The sequence below is a fragment of the Onychostoma macrolepis genome, chromosome 08 (assembly GCF_012432095.1).
Source record: "Onychostoma macrolepis isolate SWU-2019 chromosome 08, ASM1243209v1, whole genome shotgun sequence".
Classification (NCBI taxonomy): Eukaryota; Metazoa; Chordata; class Actinopteri; order Cypriniformes; family Cyprinidae; genus Onychostoma; species Onychostoma macrolepis.
In genome coordinates this window covers 28,218,679-28,239,407 of record NC_081162.1, presented here as the reverse complement: position 1 = coordinate 28,239,407, position 20,729 = coordinate 28,218,679, and the positions used below count along the sequence as shown (strand labels likewise).

The following is a 20,729-nucleotide window of genomic DNA, read 5'->3' as shown; positions in this document are numbered from 1 at the left end:
TTATGTAAAATATATATTTTTTTATGTTTTGTTTTTTAAGGTTGAAACATAACTTGGACATGTTTATATGAGATTTACACCAAAACAAGTGTTTTATACGCCAGTCAATATGACGATGTGTTTTTGGAGAATTTTTGGTGTTTATATAATAATATATATATATATATATATATATATATATATATATATATATATATATATATATATATATATATATATATATATATATATATATATATATATATATATATATATATATATATATATATATACGTAACTATGCAGTATGTGTAACGTAACAAATATAATCAAGGGTCCCCAGCAGTGGAATGGCTTGTTCCTATCAAATATAAATAATAAAGCAATACTATATACAACAACAATATTGAGCCATTATAGAGTTCAAACAAAGACCAGCATTGCATTATAACAGCTACAAGCATCGAGTGCGGTTCCATCATGGCTTAACAGCTCCTTTTTCCTTTAGATATCAATGATTTTGGGCGAATCGCTGAAGTCCAGCGTTTGAAGTCCTGCTAACTGAAGCAACCAGTTGATGGGCATGTGGTCCAGCCGGTTCATGTCAAAATGGGCAAAATCAGTCTCTGCACCTAAGAAATTAAAAAAAAAAAAAAAAAAAAAAATGTAATCAAAAATTAAAAAATTAAATCAAAAACACACACACAAAAAATAATAATAATAATAATATATAAAAAAAAAAAAAAGTCAAGTCAAGATCAAGTCAAGATATAGAAATAAAAGTGTGACCTGGGCCTACAATCAGAGCTCCGCCTTGCTGCAGCGGATCTCCCTGGAAGTCAAACACAGGGCTTGTCATGGCACGCCACATGCTCCTCAGACTCCCCACAAGTGCACCGGATTTCACATGTGGGCTGCTGGAAGCTACAAATGCAGATGGAAATCATTCAATTAAATGCACATTCAATCAAACACATCATTTTTTGGCATTCACATCCAAAATGAAGCTTCTATTTTCATGCATCTGTCAATTTAAGATGTAATTTTATGTCTAAAAACATTACTGAATTCTACAGCAATCGCGCTCTTGCTCCAGAGCAACTATATTTGACATTTAACACATGAAGGGATCCTGGATCTTACGTGTCTCCATGTATGTCTCTCCTCTTCTCATTCCAAGTTTTCTGTAAATTTGTCTCTCCGGATCAACATATATTTCATGAGAATAGCCTGTCAAGGAGCAGAAAGCCTACAACATAAAGAGATCACAGGATACAAGACAATCTTATGTAGTTCTGTATCATTATAACAATCGTTACTAAAACAATAATTGAAAATGTTCTACTTTTGTTCAACTCCATTTCTTTATAGTGCTAGATTGGTGTCAGAAAACTGAGTTAAATGCATGCAAAATATAAATTGGTCTAATTTTTTCCAAAGCAATGCCACTTTTACTAAGAGCTCTGGAACAAAGCAAATTTAGTGCAGTTGCTCAAATTCACTGTTTGAACCAGTTGGAATCAAAACTACTTGACACACCGTTGCATGTTATATTTATCTTGCTCATATGTTTTTCGAACTGGTAAAAGTTAAAAAGCTAATTTCTGCAGTTAGATTAAAAAAAATAATTAAAAAGGTATTTTGCAAATTTTACTCTTATATTATGGACATTTTTCCTCGCAATTCTTAGTTTATATCTCACAGATGTGATCATGCGAGATGCAAACTCAGAATTCTGAAATAAAAAGTCAGAATTGTGAGATTTAAAATAGGAATTAAAAGTAGTGATGGCAGAAGCGAACCTTTTCGAAGCTTCGAATCAATTGAATCAACATGATTCAGTGTTTCGAATCGTTCGGAACGCCACGCGCTGGCGACACCTGCTGTCAAAACTGTGTAACTACAACACAAACTCTACTCAAACATGCATAACAAAAGCTTTTACAAACCCACTGCAAATGTCTTTTTGAAATTATAATGTATTAAATGCAATAAAAAAATCATTATACACCATATATATTAAATATAAGGAATACGAACCACTGAAATTCTGAAACGTTGTGTAAAAACCCTTTTCAATTTTTGATTCATCATCAAAAAAAAAAAAAAAAAAACTGCAAGATTAAAGAAAATTAAGAATTTTGGGAGAGAGAGAGAGAGAAAAAAGGATGAACTGTTAATTAAAAATCAAGAAACCCCTTTTCATTATTTTCATCCCATCATGGAAACAGACTTCCATAAGCAACGGTTTAAATTTTCAAGCCTTTCATATTTTCAAATTTAACAATATATATTAATAAACCCATCCTACCTCTATATGACACCACGATGCCTGTCCAATCACTACTAATCTGACATTCGATTCCTACATTTGTGAGAGAAGGAAAAAGATGTTCCTTTACATTGAATATTACTATACTCTGACTTCATATTAATATATTCAACCAAATATTACATTATTAACAGCATTTTCCTAATATCATCCTCTCACCTGCAACATCTGCGGAGGTATTTTGCCCAAATCCTCCACATATTCTTTGCATGTGTAGCACAAGAAGTTCTGTAAAATATTTGAAAATAAAACAATATTATCATCTAGACATAATATAGCTGTGAAATGCATATGCATGAAAAACATATCTAACCAAACACTGCAATATAATTAAACCGAAACAAAAATAAATTAAAAACCATGAGGTATAAGATACAAAAAGGTCGTAGAATCTCTTTGTTTTGTTTTTTTAAACCTTTTTGATACTTTGTAGCTACTTTAAAGGTCAGAGTAAATGAGGTACAATCATGCATGGTGATCACAAACTTGTATATGAGAATCAATACACAGATCACATACAGAAAATAACTTATGGCATCACATAATATAATAATAAGGCAAATGATATGGCAAAAGTTCATGCAAAACACGTTTAACTCGAGATGACCTGCTGGAACACACGGTTCTCTTACCCTCACGAAAATAATGATCGCTTTGTTGTGCTGAAACAAACTGTTGAAGGTTTTAGAGACACCGTGCCGATCAAATATCAGACAGTCATTGACCTCAGAGATGCAGAGCTCGTGTGAAGCGCGTGTGATCTCCTGAACGGAGCGCGCGATCTGTCGCGTTACCGGGAGAACGGCAGCCATTACGTTCACTTTTCCAAGGCTGAGTTATTTTAGGAAGTTTACGCCCATTCCTGCTGGATCACGGACAAATCCAGCCAATCCGACCATATACAGGGATTTATGACTTTATTTCTGCTCCTTTATTTCCATTCCAACTATTTTAGCTGGATAGAACGAGTCGGGCTTTGACTTGATTCTTTCGATCCGATTCGATTCGAGTCATTCATGTGAATTGATTACTTTTTCACAACGTCTGAGGTGATAAAAATATTGAGGATAGGTAATAATCATACAGTCTATGGTAATATTATTATTCCTGGACACTGGTAACTTGATAAAACTTATATTTATTATGTTGAGCGTCGTTTAAAAATAATTGTGGTTCATTGGAATGAATCATCCGAAACGATTCGCTAAAATGAACGCACACACACACACACACACACACACACACACACAAAAGAAACAATTTTGACTCGTGACTTTTTCACAAATAAAACTATTGGTAATACTTAATTTTATTAGGCTATTACTGGATAATGATAATTGTTTCGCGGTTTATCGGAATGAATAAATCAAACGAATCGACTCTAAAAGAGCAAATTTGGCTTGACTTTTGGCAGCTGATGACTTTTTCCACAAGTATAGCTGCCATGTGACAATAATGGAAAATAATTAAGCTTATTATTAGGCCTAACTGACACTGGCAACGTTATAAAATTGTATCTTTATGTTTGAGCGACGTCTTAAAAGAACTGTATCGTGGTTCATTGGAATGAATCATTCGAACCGACTCGCTAAAAACGAACGCACAAGAAAAAGCATTTTTTTGATCATTCCTATGAATTTGATGACGTTTACATAAGTAAAACTCCGAGGTTGTGACAATATTAAGAATAACTAATATTACTATTTCTGGACACTGGTATCATGATAAAATTTCAGCGTTTTGTTTTAGTGACGTGACGTCTTAAAAGAATCGTATAGCGGTTCATTGGAATGAATCATCCGAACCGACTCACTAAAATAAACGCACAAGAGAAATATATGGAAACTATCCTGCAAAATTCGATTAATCCAAAAGCATTAATAACTGTATCTCTTTATTCATTGTGTCCTTTTGAGATGTTTTTATTTATTTATTTATTTATTTTATTATTAGCCTACTTAGTTGTTGTTGTTTTTGTATTGTTTTGTTACCCGGCCAATATATCTCTCTCTATGTATATATATTTTTTAAATATTTTTTCCCTTCCTTTTCTTTCTTGTCTGTGTGTAAATGTACTGCTTTTTGTTCATACTGTTCAATAAATAAAACAGGAAGAGAAAGCACCCTTCAAAAAATGTACTTTACTTGTAAATAGTGACTTTTTCACAAGTAAAACGGTGAGGTGGTAACGATATTGTGAATAATTAATATTATTAGACCTGTAACAGAAAAACAACAACAACTTTGTTGGAGTGACGTCATAAAATAATTGGAACGTGATTCATTGAAATGAATCATCCGAACCGACTCGCTAAAATGAATCTTAACTCACGACGCTGCAAACGCTCAAGAACGTTTATTTTATTTTATTTTTATTTTGTTTTGCAGCAGTGACTTGTAGCTGGAAGGGGTGTAGATGATTTGGACAGATTCATAAAAACTCGTTTTGCGAAAGTTTGCCGATGGTTAACAAAGCAACGTAAGATTTAGAGTCCATCCTGTTACAGTGCAAGTAACGTATTCATTCGCATCGCATCAAGCGTGTTTACAAATGTTATAGCCGTATTTAAAGAGTTCCCTTTAAATCACAAATGATTGGCCATCTTGTCCTAACAGACAGATAATCTGGCCAATGAACGCCCGCTCTCATCTCGAGCCGTGGGCGGGATTTCCTCTGTTATTTGAAATCCGGAAGTGTTTTGAAACATTGTAGCAGGTTGACACAGCGAGAGCGCGTTTGCGTTGCGTTCGCTTCTGTTTCTGTTTCGCGCGGATTATGAGAGCGCGGGAAGGAGGTGCTGAGGGCCGCGTGAGCTGGTGAGGATTGGCAGGTTTTATTATGACAGATATTCGCTGTTGCTTCTTTCCTCACGAGGGAGTTTAATGGCGTCCTTCGCCACTATCACTCAATGAAACACAACAACACTCAGCGACGAGCGGTCAGCGTGTGTAAACAGTGACAGCAGTGTTTGTGAATGTTTATACGGTTCCTGCTGAGAGATAACAGCAGCACAGAGCTTCACTCACACATTATACCTGATATCTGAGACATAAAATGCAACCTGGCTGTTCTAAATACTCATTATCAATGCAAAAAGTATTGTGACAAGACCATGGTACAGTTATGGTATATAGACCATAGTACGAATGTATTACATGTTCATATTATTTACATGGTTACATTTGTTAACTTAGTAGATGGACATTAAGTATTGATCTTCCTATGCCTCATGCTGGTGCAGTTTATAAAATAATTTACAAGACTTCTTTGTGTTTCCTTGTTACCACTGGATCAAGTGTCTAGTTTGACATCTGAAGAATGTGTTTATAATTTTTGGTCTGTCAGAATGATTTTGAGACACCTGGAGTAACTAAACCACAATGCAACAGCCATAAATATACTTTGATATGGTTTTGTGAAGATGCAACTGAGTCAAAGTCAAGTTTTTAGTGCGTATTTACTGTTCAGAGCAAAATATGATGTAAATGTCACACTTTTTTTTTTTGGATTTTCCTTTTTATTAGATTTTTTTTAAACAACAACACAAAAAATAAACCAGAACCAAGCAAAACAGAAATACTCTCAGCACTACCTACATATAACATGAATACTTGCATGACATAGTAATACCATAGATATAACTTCTGTCATCAGACTGATCTGCATAAATAATGACTGTTGTCAAACATGTTTCCCAAACACGCCTCCTGTCTGCCATTGGTCGCTCAAACAGATAGCCCCGCCCCAATCTCACTTCATTGGATGATTGAGTCAGTTGACATGTACTGATCAATGTTACAATGTTACATTCTGTGAACCTATGAAAACTTACAGTGATTCTGAACATTAAATGTTATAGAGAAGTTGTACAAATCTGTTCCCTCGCTTTAGTAATTTATGTTGTTTTAGTAAACTGTGGCCATGTTGTACTAATTTCTTCCCTCTTTTAGTAAATCATGGCCATGTTGTACTTTCAATAAATTCCAATGGCATTGTACTAATTCGTTCCTTCATTTTAGTAAATTGAGGCCATGTTGTGCTAATTTGTTTCCTTTGTTTCAATAAATTGACATATTAATTTGTTCCCTTGTTCAAGTAAATCATGACTATGTTTAAAATAAATCAAGTTAGTACAACCTAGCCACGATTTAATATAACAAGAGAGCAAATTAAAACGTTGTGGGAGCAAATTCTTAATTCTAGGCAACGATAAATATATGTGACCTTGGAGCACAAAACCAGTCATAAGGGTCAATTTTTGGAAATTGAGATTTATACATCATCTGAAAGATGAATAAATCTGAGCTTTCCATTGATGTATGGTTTGTTGGACAATATTTGTCTGAGATACAACTATTTGAAAATCTGGAATCTGAGGGTGCAAAAAATCTAAATATTGAGAAAATTGCTTTTAAAGTTGTCCAAATGAAGTTCTTAGCAATGCATATTACTAATCAAAAATGATGATATATTTACGGTAGGAAATTTGCAAAATATCTTCATGGAACATGATCCTAATGATTTTTGGCATAAAAGAAAAATTGACAATTTTGAGCCATACAGTGTATTGTTGGCTATTGCTACAAATATACCTGTGCTGCTTATGACTGCTTATGTGCTGCAGGGTCACATATTTTTGTCTGCATGTCATGTTGCATTAGCAACAGATCTTTTACTGTTCAAGCAAAAATGAAGTGAAAACTTGTAAACAAACATGTAAGTGGCTTTTACTGCTTGTATACGGTCTCATTTACTGTTTTGCTCTCTCGTTCCCCAGAGTCACCGTGAATCATCTATATGGGCCATTTTCTCTCAAAAAATGGTTACGGCCTGAAGAAGAAATCACGGAAGCTGCGCAAGAAGAAGAAGAGGAGGAACTGCTTCCTTCAAGGTCCCTGTATGCTGTGCTTCATCGTGCACGGCAGCAGCGGGAGCGTCGAGGACGATTGGCCCTTCGAGAGCGCGGCGGTCTCCAAACTCGCCGAGCGCTACGTTTCACTGAACTCGCCCGAGGAGTGCGCCAGGTTCCTCCTCTCTCCGGGAGAGCTGGCCGTTTGGGAGGGCCAGGGTCGGAGTCTGCTCTCCAAGCTGATCGGGCCCCCGGCGCTGTTCTGTGCCGTCGTCCCTGACTATTCGGAAATGGTGTGCAAGCGTAAATGTGCTGAGCTGCAGCGGTGTACTCCCCGCAAGCAGCCTCGCTGTGCCTTCCAGGAGGCCATGGAGAACGGAGAGGAGCGAGGAGACAGCCGGTGCCTCCTCCCTTCGCTGCCTTCATCCTCCTCCTCTTCTTCCTCTCCTTCAGAGGAGGACGGCTCCGGCGAGGGGCGGCATACAGATGCGGGCAGCGCCTCGACTTCTTCCACCTCCTCCTGCTGCTGTCAGCCGTCTCATAACGAGAGCTCGGAGGAGACGAGGAGCGCTGAAAATACAGACACGTCCCACATTAACCAGCTGCCCTCCTCTATACTGCTCAAGGTCTGTTTAACGGAGTACTTACTCACCCTCAGGCCGTCCAAGATTAGGATGAGTTTGTTTCTTCATCTGGGCCCGCGTTCACAAAACATCTTAAAGGGTTAGTTCACCCAAAAATGAAAATCAGCCTGTGTTTTACTCATCCTCAAGTAGGTGTACATGACTTTCTTCTTTCAGACAAATCCAATCAGAGTTACATTAAAAATGATCCTTGCTCTTCCAAGCGTTAGGATGGGAGTCGGTGGGTGTTTTTGTTCTGCAGTCCACAAAACGTCAAATAAAAAGCATGCATCCGTAATAAAACATGCATCACACGGCTCCGGGGCATGAATACAAGCCTCCTGTAGCGAATCCATGTGTTTTTGTAAGAAAAAAATCCATATTTCAAACATTTCAAGCATGGATTCGCTACAGGAGGCTTAATGCGTGCGCTTTATATTTGACGTTTTGTGGACTGCAGAACAAAAACACCCACCGACTCCCATCCTAACGCTTGGAAGAGCAAGGATCATTTTTAATGTAACTCTGATTGGATTTGTCTGAAAGAAGAAAGTCATGTACACCTACTTGAGGATGAGTAAAACACAGGCTGATTTTCATTTTTGGGTGAACTAACCCTTTAAGGATAAAAGTAGCTCATAACTCACCGATTTAGGAAAAAACCTTAAAAATAATGGGTGTGTCAGTCCTAAACTTAGGACACTTAAGAGTGTTTTAGCGCTAAAACTAGCTCCTAAAGGTTAGGAGCAGTGAAAAGGTCACAAACTATCCTAAAATAGCTGTTTCTGGAAATCTGCCTCGAACGTAAACACATTTTAGAAACATTTGACAATAATTAGCTTTTATAAAATGTATCGCTTTTAGTTTTGGAGGTTATCCCAACTCTAAACTTCCCTTTGATTATATCCTTGTTTTCATTAATCAGCTGCACAAGAAGTAACAGAGCTTCTTGTGTCCAGTTTGGTTTTATTTTACTATCAGCCGTGATTATTCTACTCTGTTAATTAAAAGGCTGTTTATATGCATATTCACTAATTGTTTGAGAAGCACACATGTAAGAGGCTGACTATTAGCTGAACATATACTTGTTTAATTAGTGACACTTAGCCTGCATTTTAAAATCTTTATTTGAATGTGGCAACATAATATTGCGCTTTACAATATTTCTATGAATAAATCTCTGACAGAGACTATCAGCCAATCACTGTGTGCGTAGTTAATAAGCACTCTGATATCACCCATAGCAACGAGGTAAACTCCGCCCCCTTACTCTGAGCTTAAGACTGCTCTCTGTTCCTGAGTACAAGTGTGTCTCGGCAGCTTTGTGAACAGGTTTTAAGAGAAAACTCTTTGCTAAAAACTTTACTGCTATTTAGGAGAACTCTTAGTGGTAAGATGAAAATGTTTTGTGAATACGGGCCCTGATTTGTAGAAATGTGTCACTGCATCAGTGTCTCAGCAAAGTGAATGGGTGCCGTCAGAATGAGAGTCTGATAAAAACATCACAATAATCCACCACTCCAGTCCATCAGTTAACATCTGGAGAAGACAAAAGCTGAAACAAATCCAGCATTAAGACTCAAATACCATAGAGTCCATAATCCATAATAACGCTTCCTCCAGTGAAACAGTGTTCTGGTCTGAATCAGGAGAGAAATCTGCACAGATCAAAACAGCTCTAAACAAATATGTGGCTGGATGTTGATGAGAGAGACGACAGCAGATGCACTTTTTCACTGGAGGAAGCGTTATTATGGATTATGGACTTGCATTTTAGTTAAAAACATCTTAATGGATTTGTTTCTTACAAATACGCAGCTTCTGGCATCTCAAGATGTTAATTGATGGACTGGAGTGGTTTGGGTTACTTATGATGTTTTTACATTACTGGCAAAACTGTTTTTCATGCATTGGTCAATTTTGAGTTTTTGGGCTGTTTGGCTTTTCATAACGTGTTGATTTGGACTAGTGGAACAAAAACCTCCAAAATACATATTTAAGTGTTTATTTTATTGCACTTTATCTATTTGCGTATGTAGATTTCAATCTCAATCCATATCTATAAATAATTTTTTGTCTTACAAACACCAGACTTTAAAGTTTTATTCCTCTCTATATTGTGAAGCAACAAAAACAAAAAAATAATTTTGAACCTGATTCATATTCTGGAAATGTATGCAAATGAGTGCATGTTTAATAAGGTAATGCACGGTTTGCATATTTAAGCATATCATTTGAATGAAGCATTTATTTTTATTGTACAAAAGTAATGATACAAATGATCTGCATTGATCGTCATATCAAACCTGCAGCTTAAATACTGAGATTAAATATTGTTTAATTAAAATGACACTCTAATTTCAGTACAGATCTTGATTCATTCATGTATTTGAAGCGATGGACAGTCGATGAACCCGTGTGTAATGTGTTCTCAGGTGTTTTCTCACCTGTCGGTGAAGGAGCGATGTCTGGCCGCGTCTCTGGTCTGTAAGTACTGGCGCGATCTCTGCTTAGACTTTCAGTTCTGGAAACAGATCGATCTCAGCGGCCTCCAACAGGTTTGTGCTTATTCTTATTTATCTATAGAACTACTTTAGTATTTATATTTGCTGAAAGATCAAGATAGTATGCCAACCATGTTCTCAAACTTGTAATGAAAGAAGAAACCTAAAAAAAAAAAAACCTTTCATGGGCTTCCTGCAGTTTTCAGTCAAAATAAAAATGCAGTGTTTTAATATTTGAAAAATAAATATTAGAATGGTAATTTTACAGTTGTAATGTAAAATTAAAATTATTATTATATTTTTTAAATACTCAATTAGTTTGTATTTTACACTGAAAAATTACAATAGTATTTTTCCCCCCGTTTATTTAGATATTATTATATTATAAGAAATAATTATAATTTTGGCCAAATTGTGGAGCCCTCCAAACAAGTATAGGATTTTATTAAAAATGCATTTTAAATCACAATGAAATGTTTTATGGGGGAAAAAAAAAAAATCACAATTTGACCCCCCCCCCCAATCATGCAGCTCTAATAACTGTCTAGTAAATAGATTTCTTGTGCAATTGTTTTTAAGTTATTGTTTGCTAAAACTAATATTTTGATTAAAATAATGCTGAAATAAAATATAAATATTAGCTAAAACCCCCTGAAAATGACTAATGTTGCCTTGGCAGCTAACTGAAATTTAAGTGCAAGTATTAAAATGGCTAAAACTGAAATTAAAACTAAAGCTGAATATAAATGTATAAAAAAAGCTAATAAAAATGACAAAAGCAAAAATCACTAAACATCAGTCACAAAACAAAATGACTAAAACGTGAAGTTTAAAATTAAAATGAGAAATTAAAAGCTATTTAAAAAAAATGTCTTAACCCACTTAATCCCAAATTCTTCTCAGACATGAAAATATCAAAATGTGTTATTAGTAACCCCTTGAAATAATCGATAATTTTTTTTAATTTATGAAAATGTGTGTGTTTTATAGTTGGTCACAATTGTGACCGGTGGGATATGTATACTGAAATTAAATTATTTCTGAAGTCATCAAAACTCTTATATATCTCAGCCCAGTTATTAACCCATTTTAAACTGTTTCATCATATTCTATGGTTACTGTTATACATAAAAAAACTTATACAACACTGAATAGGTATACTAAGATACTAAAACGATAGTTATTATCCCAGCGGTCACTATTGTGACCATCAGCATGTTTACTCCTTCTATGACCACACTCAACAAAACTAAATAATTGTGGATTCATATATTAATACTAGACACCTTAAAGATAATGTGTACCAAAAATCTTTGTCATATCTTTAACATACTTTACTAGCGGAGCTTTGATGCAGTCATCATCTTCTCAAGGTGCAAACAGGAATTTGACAATTTGCACTAAACATGAAACTGCACATATTTAATTGAGACCCTTTATTTTTTCCATATTTGCAGTAAATGCACTAAAACACCAGTCAGTAACATTTTTAGAGCTTTATAAATGAGAACCTTCTTTACGGTCACTATTGTGACCCGTGGGATTAAATAGTGTATATAATACTATTAAAGTGAGCTTGATCTGTTGTCTGTGTGAGCGCAGGTTAAAGACGATCTCCTGGTGAAGATCGCGTCCCGGAGGCAGAACGTCACTGAGATCAACATCTCCGACTGCCGTAACGTTCAGGATCACGGCGTCTGCTCTCTGGCGTCCAACTGTCCCGGTCTGATCAAATACACGGCGTACCGCTGTAAGCAGCTCAGCGACGTGTCTCTGTGCACCGTGGCCGTCCACTGCCCGCTCCTGCAGAAACTTCACGTCGGCAATCAGGACAAACTCACTGACCACGCTCTCAAACTGGTGAGCTGACCGTCACAGACCGCTCCAAACTCACTCGATGTGATGAATATGTGTGCTTATGAGTCATTATCAGAGTTTCTATCCACATATGTTAATGCAAATTTTGGGATATTGCGATTAAAAACACTGGATGGAAACTCCAAGATGCAAATTAAATCTTAAAATGTGGGAAAAAGAGTCACATGCTTCCATGGTTGCAGCAACTTTTAATTATTTTATTATATTATAGTATGATGCTTTTTCCTAGGAAGGGAAGATTTTGTTCTCCTGAACACATTTGTGAATAAAGCACCACTTCCATCCATATTTTATGTGACATTTCAAGTTTTTTGCTTTATGACGAATTATCATGTCATGGTATGTATAATTTAATTCAATATCATAACTGTAAAATAAAAATAAAAAAATTGTAAAAAAATTAAAGTTATTGATTTTAATATTTTTTTAAAAATATTTTTAAAATAGGTAGTAATTCTATTTATTTAACAGATTTTAAAAATATATATTTAAAATAAAAATAAAAATAAACAATTTTATAATAAAAATAAATGTAAACTATTTAAAATAAAAGTATTTAAATAATAGTAAAAATATTTTGAAAATATTTAAAGTGGAAAATAAAAAAAAAAAAAAAATAAAAATACAGTGTAAAAATAAAATATATTAAAAATAAAAATAAAGTTATAAAAATATTTTACAAATAGTAAAAATAAAAACAAAATAAAACACTCAAAATAAATAATTTATTTGTTTATCAGCATGTAATTATTAACTGACCAGTGTTCATACAGGTGCTGGAAATTCTTGAAAATGCTTGAATTTCCATACATTCAAGGTTTGAAAAGTGCTTGAATTTTTGCTAAAGTGCTTGAAAAGCTTAAAATTATAATTGCATTGCTTTCATAATAATTAACTCTCTGACTAAACAGTGTGTGATTTACATAATATAGGATAATATGGTTAGGATGCTTGCGCTTTATATAGCTATAAGTATTACAGAATACTTATAATAGAATACAGAATAATCTGTTAATTTATGTTTACTATAATTAGTAATTATTATTGCATAATGCATATTTAAAAAAAAAAACATCTGAGCAAAACTGTGCAGATCTGCATATGCAACATCTGATTTAATGTGGAGAAGAATATGTGTTTATGCTAATATCTAATTTAACACAACTATTAGTTGCATGAAAATGCATTGCAAAAATGCTTGAGTTTGACTTTGGCAAAGGTGTACGAGAACCATCAACGTGCCAATGTGTTGCCAAGTTATTAAAATGTTAACTTAAAATCTTGGGGGACTTATTTGATCTGATACAATATTTTATCTAGTACTGTAGCTCAAAGGGTTCAGCTGACAAAATAACTTTGTGAATCTCCTCTGTGCTGAACTGAATGCATGTTTGTGTGTTTTGAGCAGTTGGGCGAACACTGCAAAGAGCTGAAGGATGTGCATTTTGGCCAGTGCTACAGCATCAGTGACGAGGGTCTGGTGGCGCTGGCGCAGGGATGCAGCAAACTACAGAGGATCTACATGCAGGAGAACAAACTGGTACGTGCATCACCGTCATGTTGCTCAGAGACTCAAAACTGTGCTGTGACTGTGATTGGAATCATTTTTGTTGTCGAAATAAATAGGAAATATAGTGTCTAAAATAAAGTCTCTTAATTAGCTTGTTTATTGAACTGAAAAAATCATATTACATTTGTAATCATGGTGAGTTTTGGAGAAAAACGGCACTCTTCGTGTGAAATTGATTAACTATATGAAGTGGTATAAATATATACATTTTCCGCCCCCATGTCTTGAATTTGAGATCATTCTAAATGTATTTAATAGAGTGACACTTTACAGCACTTTGCTCATCTGCTGTGAGCATCACTCGTGCGATTATTCATAATCTGTGTTTTTTTTGTGAGCTGTGTTAGTTTTATGTATTATTTATATGCAAGGCGTATTATTTGTTGCATTTCTGTCAATTGATTTATAGGTTTTTGTCCATGAATTACTAAGAAGTGCATCTGGTTGGTGAATCACGCTTAAAATACCCATATGCAAATGTAATATATATACATATTTCCATATGCAAAATATTGTTATATGAAGTAAAAACATATGAATCCTTTTAGAATTGGAATGATTTCATATATCAATAGAAATGTGTGTGCAACACATTTTTGGACATACATGTCATGTAAATGTACAGTATATCCACCCAAAAAACTGTTGATATTATATAAGTAAATATAAAAAAAAAAAAAAAGGTACATTTAAAATGATTATTACAAAAACATATATAGAGGTGACGCCAGCTGAAACGGAAATTTGTTTCAGAGATGAACTATTTGTTTGTTTATTCGTTCATTTGTCCAAAAATATATAAATAAGTAAAAAATAAATACGTAAAATAATAAATAAAAAAATCAATGAAAATACACATAACAATAACTAAATAAAAATGTGTAAAAATAATAAATATGCATAATCAGATTTTTGTATATGTTGTTTTAATAAAGTTGCATATATAAATAAAATTAATTTTGTTGATGACATATGGTTGCTGCATATAATACCATAATCATCATTTCGATATTAATAACATATATACACACATAAAATTCCCATTGTAAAATTTGCATATATACCTTATAAACTTATAATGCATATAAGGCAATACCACTCAATATAGGGCTTTATACTGTATGTCTTATATTACATTTCCATATGAGTAATTACTTAGTGACTAGATTATTTCAGAAATGTGCATCTTATGCGTGTAGCGTTTCTTTGGTCACAAGCTGAAATGGTCAGAAGATCCAGACAGAAGTTGTGAGTTTGTGTGTGTTTTTTAGCCGTTTTTGCTGGACACAACAAAAGCAGAGGTGTTTGGGTTTTTATTACTCGACTCTTTTCTCTTTCTCTGTCGTTGAGTGATTGAGTACATCTCTAGCTCTTTTGCATTTGTTTTTTTATCATTGTGTATATATATATATTGCACGCACAAATCTGCTTTTTAAGAAAGCATTTTGTTTTAAAGATGTTGAAAAGCGTTGGTGAATGTCTCTCTAGAGCCACTGGAGGTCAGTGTTGTTCCTCTAATGAGAAAATGTCTTGTAGTTTTGTGAGAAGTGCTTTGAAACAGACCTTTGGACATTAATTGTAACAAAACAAGCTTGTGTGTGCTGGATGTGCATTAGACCGTGATCATAACTGTGAGTTTGAGCTCTTCATTGCTGTCAGATGACAGATTCAAAGAGTTTCTCGTCTTGTTTTTGAGCCACTTCAATAACAAAAGGACTCCAAATACTTGATAATAATAGTTTCTCTAACTGTGGATCAGGTTTCTCAGCAGGCTTTTCCAGATGTGTGATTATTGGCGAGGAACTGATGGCATGTTGTGTGTTATTTTGAGTGCTCAACCGGTTTTATTTTGTGATCTGATGTACTTCTGAGTGAAACTAGTTATTCAATAAGGGTGTATTCACACCTGTCTTGTTTGGTTTTGCCAAACTAACAAAACAAAAATTAATATTGTATTTGGTCCGGACCAAAGCAAGTGAACTAGCGGACTTTCCTGATGTGAATATACCTTAAGAAAAAAAAGATTTTGTCTATTAGTAATTGATTGAGTTGTGAAAGCTGGCCGTTTTAAATGGAGCCAGACATGATGTGATTTTGCAAAAATAATTCATTATTTGTCCATTGGTTGTTAACTTTTAACTTATACCCTGCATTATTAGGCCTAGGTGACGTCAGGAGCAAATGACATTCATTTCAGAGTATTTGTGTGTTCGTTTGTAAATAAAACGTAAAAAAAAAAAAAACACATTATTAACAAAATAAATACATACATTTTTAATAAAATAAAGGGGTAAAAAAAACACGTTAAAAATAAAAATGTGTACAAAATAAAAATACATAACAATAAAATTATGTAAATAAATATACAAAAGTGTAGAACAAAAATAAGTAAAATAAGTAAAAATAAATTAAATTGTTACATAATTAAAAACAATTTAAAAGGTAAAAAAAAAAAAAAAAAACATAATACAATATACAGAAAAAAAAAATTAATAAAAATCTGTAAATAAAATCTATGTAAAATTGGCAGATTTAGTCGGTGTGTAATTTTCATTTGTAGTTCCAGGGCAAAAAAATAAATAAATTGAAAAATAAATAAAAAAATATATAAATAAATGAAATAAAAAATAAAACACATACAAAATAAATAAATAAAAAACACTACATACATTTTTAACACAATATCCCTATAAATGTTCACAATAGGGCTGCAACTAACGATTATTTTAATAATCGATTAATCTGTCGATTATTTTTTCGATTAATCGATGAAAAAAAAAAAAAAGCATTCATTTCCAACCCTTTATTCAAAAACAGAACTAAAATCTTTAGAAAGTGCACAAACATGTTGCTCCTTGAACATCCCTGAGCTGTTATAATAATAATAAAATAAAATAAAATGGACTAACACAAAAAACATACACATGTATGCTTTACATCTGGGGAGTGCAAAAAATTAAATAATTTAACAACACTGCGTCGTTAGCGTTGGTATTGTATCAGACACTTGCACTTAACATTATATGAAAATCAAGCTCAAATGGAGTTAATAATGTTTTTGACCAGAGAATGAGGGAGATGGAGTGTTTTGTCTGTCATTAGAACGGCTGTAACTGTTATCTGAAGCAGCAAGTGCATTATGCTTTCATCAACTTTTACAGGTTATATAACTTTGATTGTAGCTATATGAGCGCTTAGTTTTTCTTGTTGTTTAATACACTTGGCCAAAATCTCAAATTAAGCGCTTATGCACATAATGCACAGGATATTTAAAACGTATATAGACAGAAATAACTAATTCTTCTCCACTCTTCAAACACACAAAAACATTATCCTTTACTGACATAGTGTTTGAGTAAAGAAAACGCTGTACTATTCAAACACCAATTATTTATTCACCCTTGCATTGCGAAAAAGCAGAGATCGCATCTTCTCCAGGCTGTGCGGCGCGTCAATCTGAACGGAGGCGGGGTGAAGTTACAGTCTCGCTGAGAGCTCGATGGTCCAATGGCGTTACAGTTTTACTGACAAGTTATTTTAATGCTTATCATTGGTTTACTATTTTTAAAACTCTCTGATTTAAAATAATAAAACGAATTATAAGCGACTCAAGTTTGGATAATTTTTCACAGCACCTGACTGGGCTAGGTATGGCAACTGCCATACTCTGCCATACGCAAACGCCGCCCCTGCTCCCACACCTTGGATGACTTGGGTCGCACGGATTTCTCTGCCTCCGCCATGTATCTTTCCTCTACCTCCGCTCGTTTTTTTTTTTTTTTTTTTTTTTTTTTTTTATTTATGAGGCGCCAAACTCTGCTAGCATCCGTGCGCGAGAGAGACCGAGTGTGTTCACTCCGCTCCAGCGCTCAACTAAAGTTTTTTTTTTTTAATAATCAAGCGTCTCCGGCGTCGCGACACAACGAATCGATTATGAAATTCGTTGCCAACGCTTTAGTAATCGATTTTTATCGATTTAATCGATTCGTTGTTGCAGCCCTAGTTCACAATTTTTGATTTGATAAGCAAATTTCTTTTTCTTTCTCTTTCTTTCTTTTAAGTAGTAGAAGAGTATAATATAGTATAATAGAAGAGTAAAATATTTTATGTTGGTTTTGAAGTTGTTCTATGTGTTCAAATTCGTCTTATTGGAAGAGGTTTGACCGCACTTTAACAGCACTTTAGGGACTGAATGATGTAAATTATTCAAGCGGAAGAAACGGAGACCTTCTTCACAGTAGAATGATGTGAAAATCCAGGTTAATAGACTTTAAATCGTTGAACCATTGACTGAAGTTTTAAACCAAACATCTGTTAAACTACTAGCGCGTGATTTGAGTGAAATATCAAGTATGATGCATGCACGTGTCTCTTTATATCGGTTTCCTCACTATAACGTCGTTCTCAGAGCCGAAGCGGATCGTCAGTGACTCTGAGACCATAAGCTTGTCTTTCCTTCCCCTCGAGAGCGAGATACGGCTCCGCTCCGTCTACTCGTGACATCTGAGTCCTCTCTCTCCTGACGTCTTCAATGCTTTCGGTGACAGATCGCACAATTGTGGCCCTCATTTACAATAAAGGGCCCGAGTCCGGCCCCGCTGCTAATGGAGTAAAACGATCCCGCGTCTGTCTCTCCCAATCAATGATGAATAGGGCTGATCCGCAGATGGGCCGCTCGTCCTCGCACAGATAATTGAATAATTAAAAAGCTGGAAGTCGTTTCTGTGCGGTCGGCGCTTCTCCTCCTTTAAACACTGGACTCTTCTGGAAATGTTTAGGATTGAGTCTGTTTACTCACCCTTGTGTCGTTTCTAACCCGTATCGTATTTTTACCTTTTGTGTTGATGCAAGTTTCATATTTGCGTGCACTGTTTCTTTAAGATGCTTTTATGTTCCAAACAACTGCATTTTCCAACCTCTTTTAATCTGTATTTGTGTCCTTTTAAGCATAAAGTTTTGTAGTATAATCTTTGGAATCAAGTCTTGACATTCACACACTTTCTTGAGAAGCAGATTTGTCTTGTTTTAAAGGTGTTGAGTGTTCAAATGCATATATCATATCATATATGCACCTCTTTTAATCTGTATTTGACACCATTTATGCTTAAAAGAAGATGCAATCAATAATAAATAAATAAATAATGAACACTTGTAATAAATTTTCTTTTTCAGGTGAACTGTTTCTTTAAGACTCTATTCTGTTTCGATTCCATAAATGCATCAATTTTTAAAAAATGCATTTCTGTCATCATTTAAACTGTATTTGTGTCTATTTAAGCATAAACCATAGACATGTGTTGACCAATAATACACAGTTTTTTAAATAAATTACAAGGTTTATGTTCTGAAAGCAAGTCTTAACATACTCTAATCTGCTTCTCAAGTAAAACTTGTTTTAAAAATGCGAAATCTCATGCCATTTTAAACTTGTATCATATTTAGGCAGGATTTTTACCTTTTGTGTCTTGTGATTAAAAAATGTTCATTTATAGGTGAACTGTTACTTTAAGACGCTTTTATGCTCCCTTCCAGAAACATGTCAAATCAAATGTTTTGTAATTGTGTCTTTTTAAGCATAAACATCACTAAAATGTTGATAGATTATGCTGACAATAAACAATTTAAAATATACAGCTTTATAATAAATTTCAAAATATATTCTCTAAAAGCAAGTCTAAACATACAAAAATGTTTCGTAATAAAGAATATATTGTCTTAAAAATAATGAATCTCATGTCAGCATAAATCTATCCACAATTTAGTAAGGTTTATGCATAAAATGAGACACAAATACAAGGATAGAAATGCATTAAAGATGTTTTTAATCAACTTAATAAGCGTAATAGCGTCTTAAAGAAACATTTGACCTAAAAATTGTATCATTGCAAAACACAAAAGATAAAAATCCAGCGTTAATATGACACAAGTTTGAAATTACACAAGATTCAACATGTTTAAAACAATTTGCACTTATTTAAGAAGCAGATTTATATCTTGAAATTTATTATAATGATCAAGCATAGTTGTCGAGTAAACAAAATCGCACAAAAAATAGAAAATAAATATGGAAATTAAATACACAATTTTTTTGGGGGGGGGGGGATTATATTTAACAAGGACACATTAAATTGATCTAAATTGACAGCATAAGCTCATGTTATTTCAAAACCCGTTTCATATTCAAGTCAGGATCTTTACTTTTTGTTTTGTATGACGTTTCTTTAAGACTCCTTTACGCTCCGCTTCCAGAATCACGTCAAACAGAGGTGTTTCAATCTGTATATGTGACCCTGAACCACAAAACCAGTCATAAGGCTCAATTTTTAAAATAAATAAATCATTCCATTGATGTATGGTTTGTTGGACAATATTTGTCTGAGATGCAACTATTTGAAAATCTGGAATCTGAGGGTGCAAAAAAATCAAAATATTGAGAAAATCACCTTTAAAGTTGTTCAAATGAAGTTTTTAGCAATGCATGTTACTAATCAAAAATGAAGTTTTGATATATTTACGGTAGCAATTTTACAAAATATCTTCATGGAACATGATCTTAATATCCTAATGATTTTTGGCATAAAAGAAAAATGGATAATTTTGAGCCATACAATGTATTGTTGGTTATTGCTACAAATATACCTGTGCTGCTTATGACTGCTTCTGTGCTCCAGGGACACATTTGTGTTGTTTCCTGTGATTAGCTTCCGCTCTATGCAGATGGCCTGCTCTTTTAATGATCCGGCTGCGATTATGGCCGTATCCAGCCTCAGGGGTCACGCGGATAAATCCAATTTTCACCTACATTCAGATTTACGAAGTATCCCATGCTCTTGCCCCCACATTTTATGGCCAAGTAGCCGGAGAACTAAAAGCAATTAAGCAGCGCGTTTAGCCAATTACCCGGCTTGTGATGGTCTCCAAATCAAATCTGTAGTTTTAAGGCCAGGTTCGCTCTGCTAAAGAGCCGGCGCTCTTAAATTGGCCCACTTGTCT

At 34.3% G+C, this 20,729-nt stretch overlaps 2 protein-coding genes across 3 annotated transcripts in view; one reads left to right on the top strand and one right to left on the bottom strand.

Moving 5' to 3' along the window:
- Positions 1 to 254: 254 nt before the first annotated feature.
- prxl2c (peroxiredoxin like 2C) lies at positions 255 to 3,267 on the bottom strand. 2 transcript variants are annotated; one of them, XM_058785029.1, is made up of 6 exons: positions 2,944 to 3,267; positions 2,471 to 2,539; positions 2,291 to 2,344; positions 1,123 to 1,228; positions 779 to 903; positions 255 to 611 (listed from the first exon to the last, which is right to left on the bottom strand). In XM_058785029.1, exons 1-6 carry the CDS (start codon positions 3,121 to 3,123, stop codon positions 579 to 581), a joined length of 567 nt encoding a protein of 188 aa, XP_058641012.1. In that variant the 5' UTR covers positions 3,124 to 3,267; the 3' UTR covers positions 255 to 578. The 2 variants fall into 2 exon arrangements, with proteins under 2 accessions (XP_058641012.1, XP_058641011.1); XM_058785028.1 differs by having other exon boundaries at positions 769 to 903; positions 2,944 to 3,254.
- A 1,725-nt stretch (positions 3,268 to 4,992) lies between these two features.
- The window catches only part of fbxl17 (F-box and leucine-rich repeat protein 17), a 233,852-nt gene continuing 218,115 nt past the window's right edge, over positions 4,993 to 20,729 (top strand). Inside the window, exons 1-5 of the mRNA XM_058785068.1 lie at positions 4,993 to 5,128; positions 7,090 to 7,787; positions 10,220 to 10,342; positions 11,891 to 12,148; positions 13,575 to 13,706. Of these exons, the coding sequence (XP_058641051.1) occupies positions 7,110 to 7,787; positions 10,220 to 10,342; positions 11,891 to 12,148; positions 13,575 to 13,706 (1,191 nt within the window). The 5' untranslated portion in view covers positions 4,993 to 5,128; positions 7,090 to 7,109. The remainder of the gene's footprint in view (positions 5,129 to 7,089; positions 7,788 to 10,219; positions 10,343 to 11,890; positions 12,149 to 13,574; positions 13,707 to 20,729) is intronic.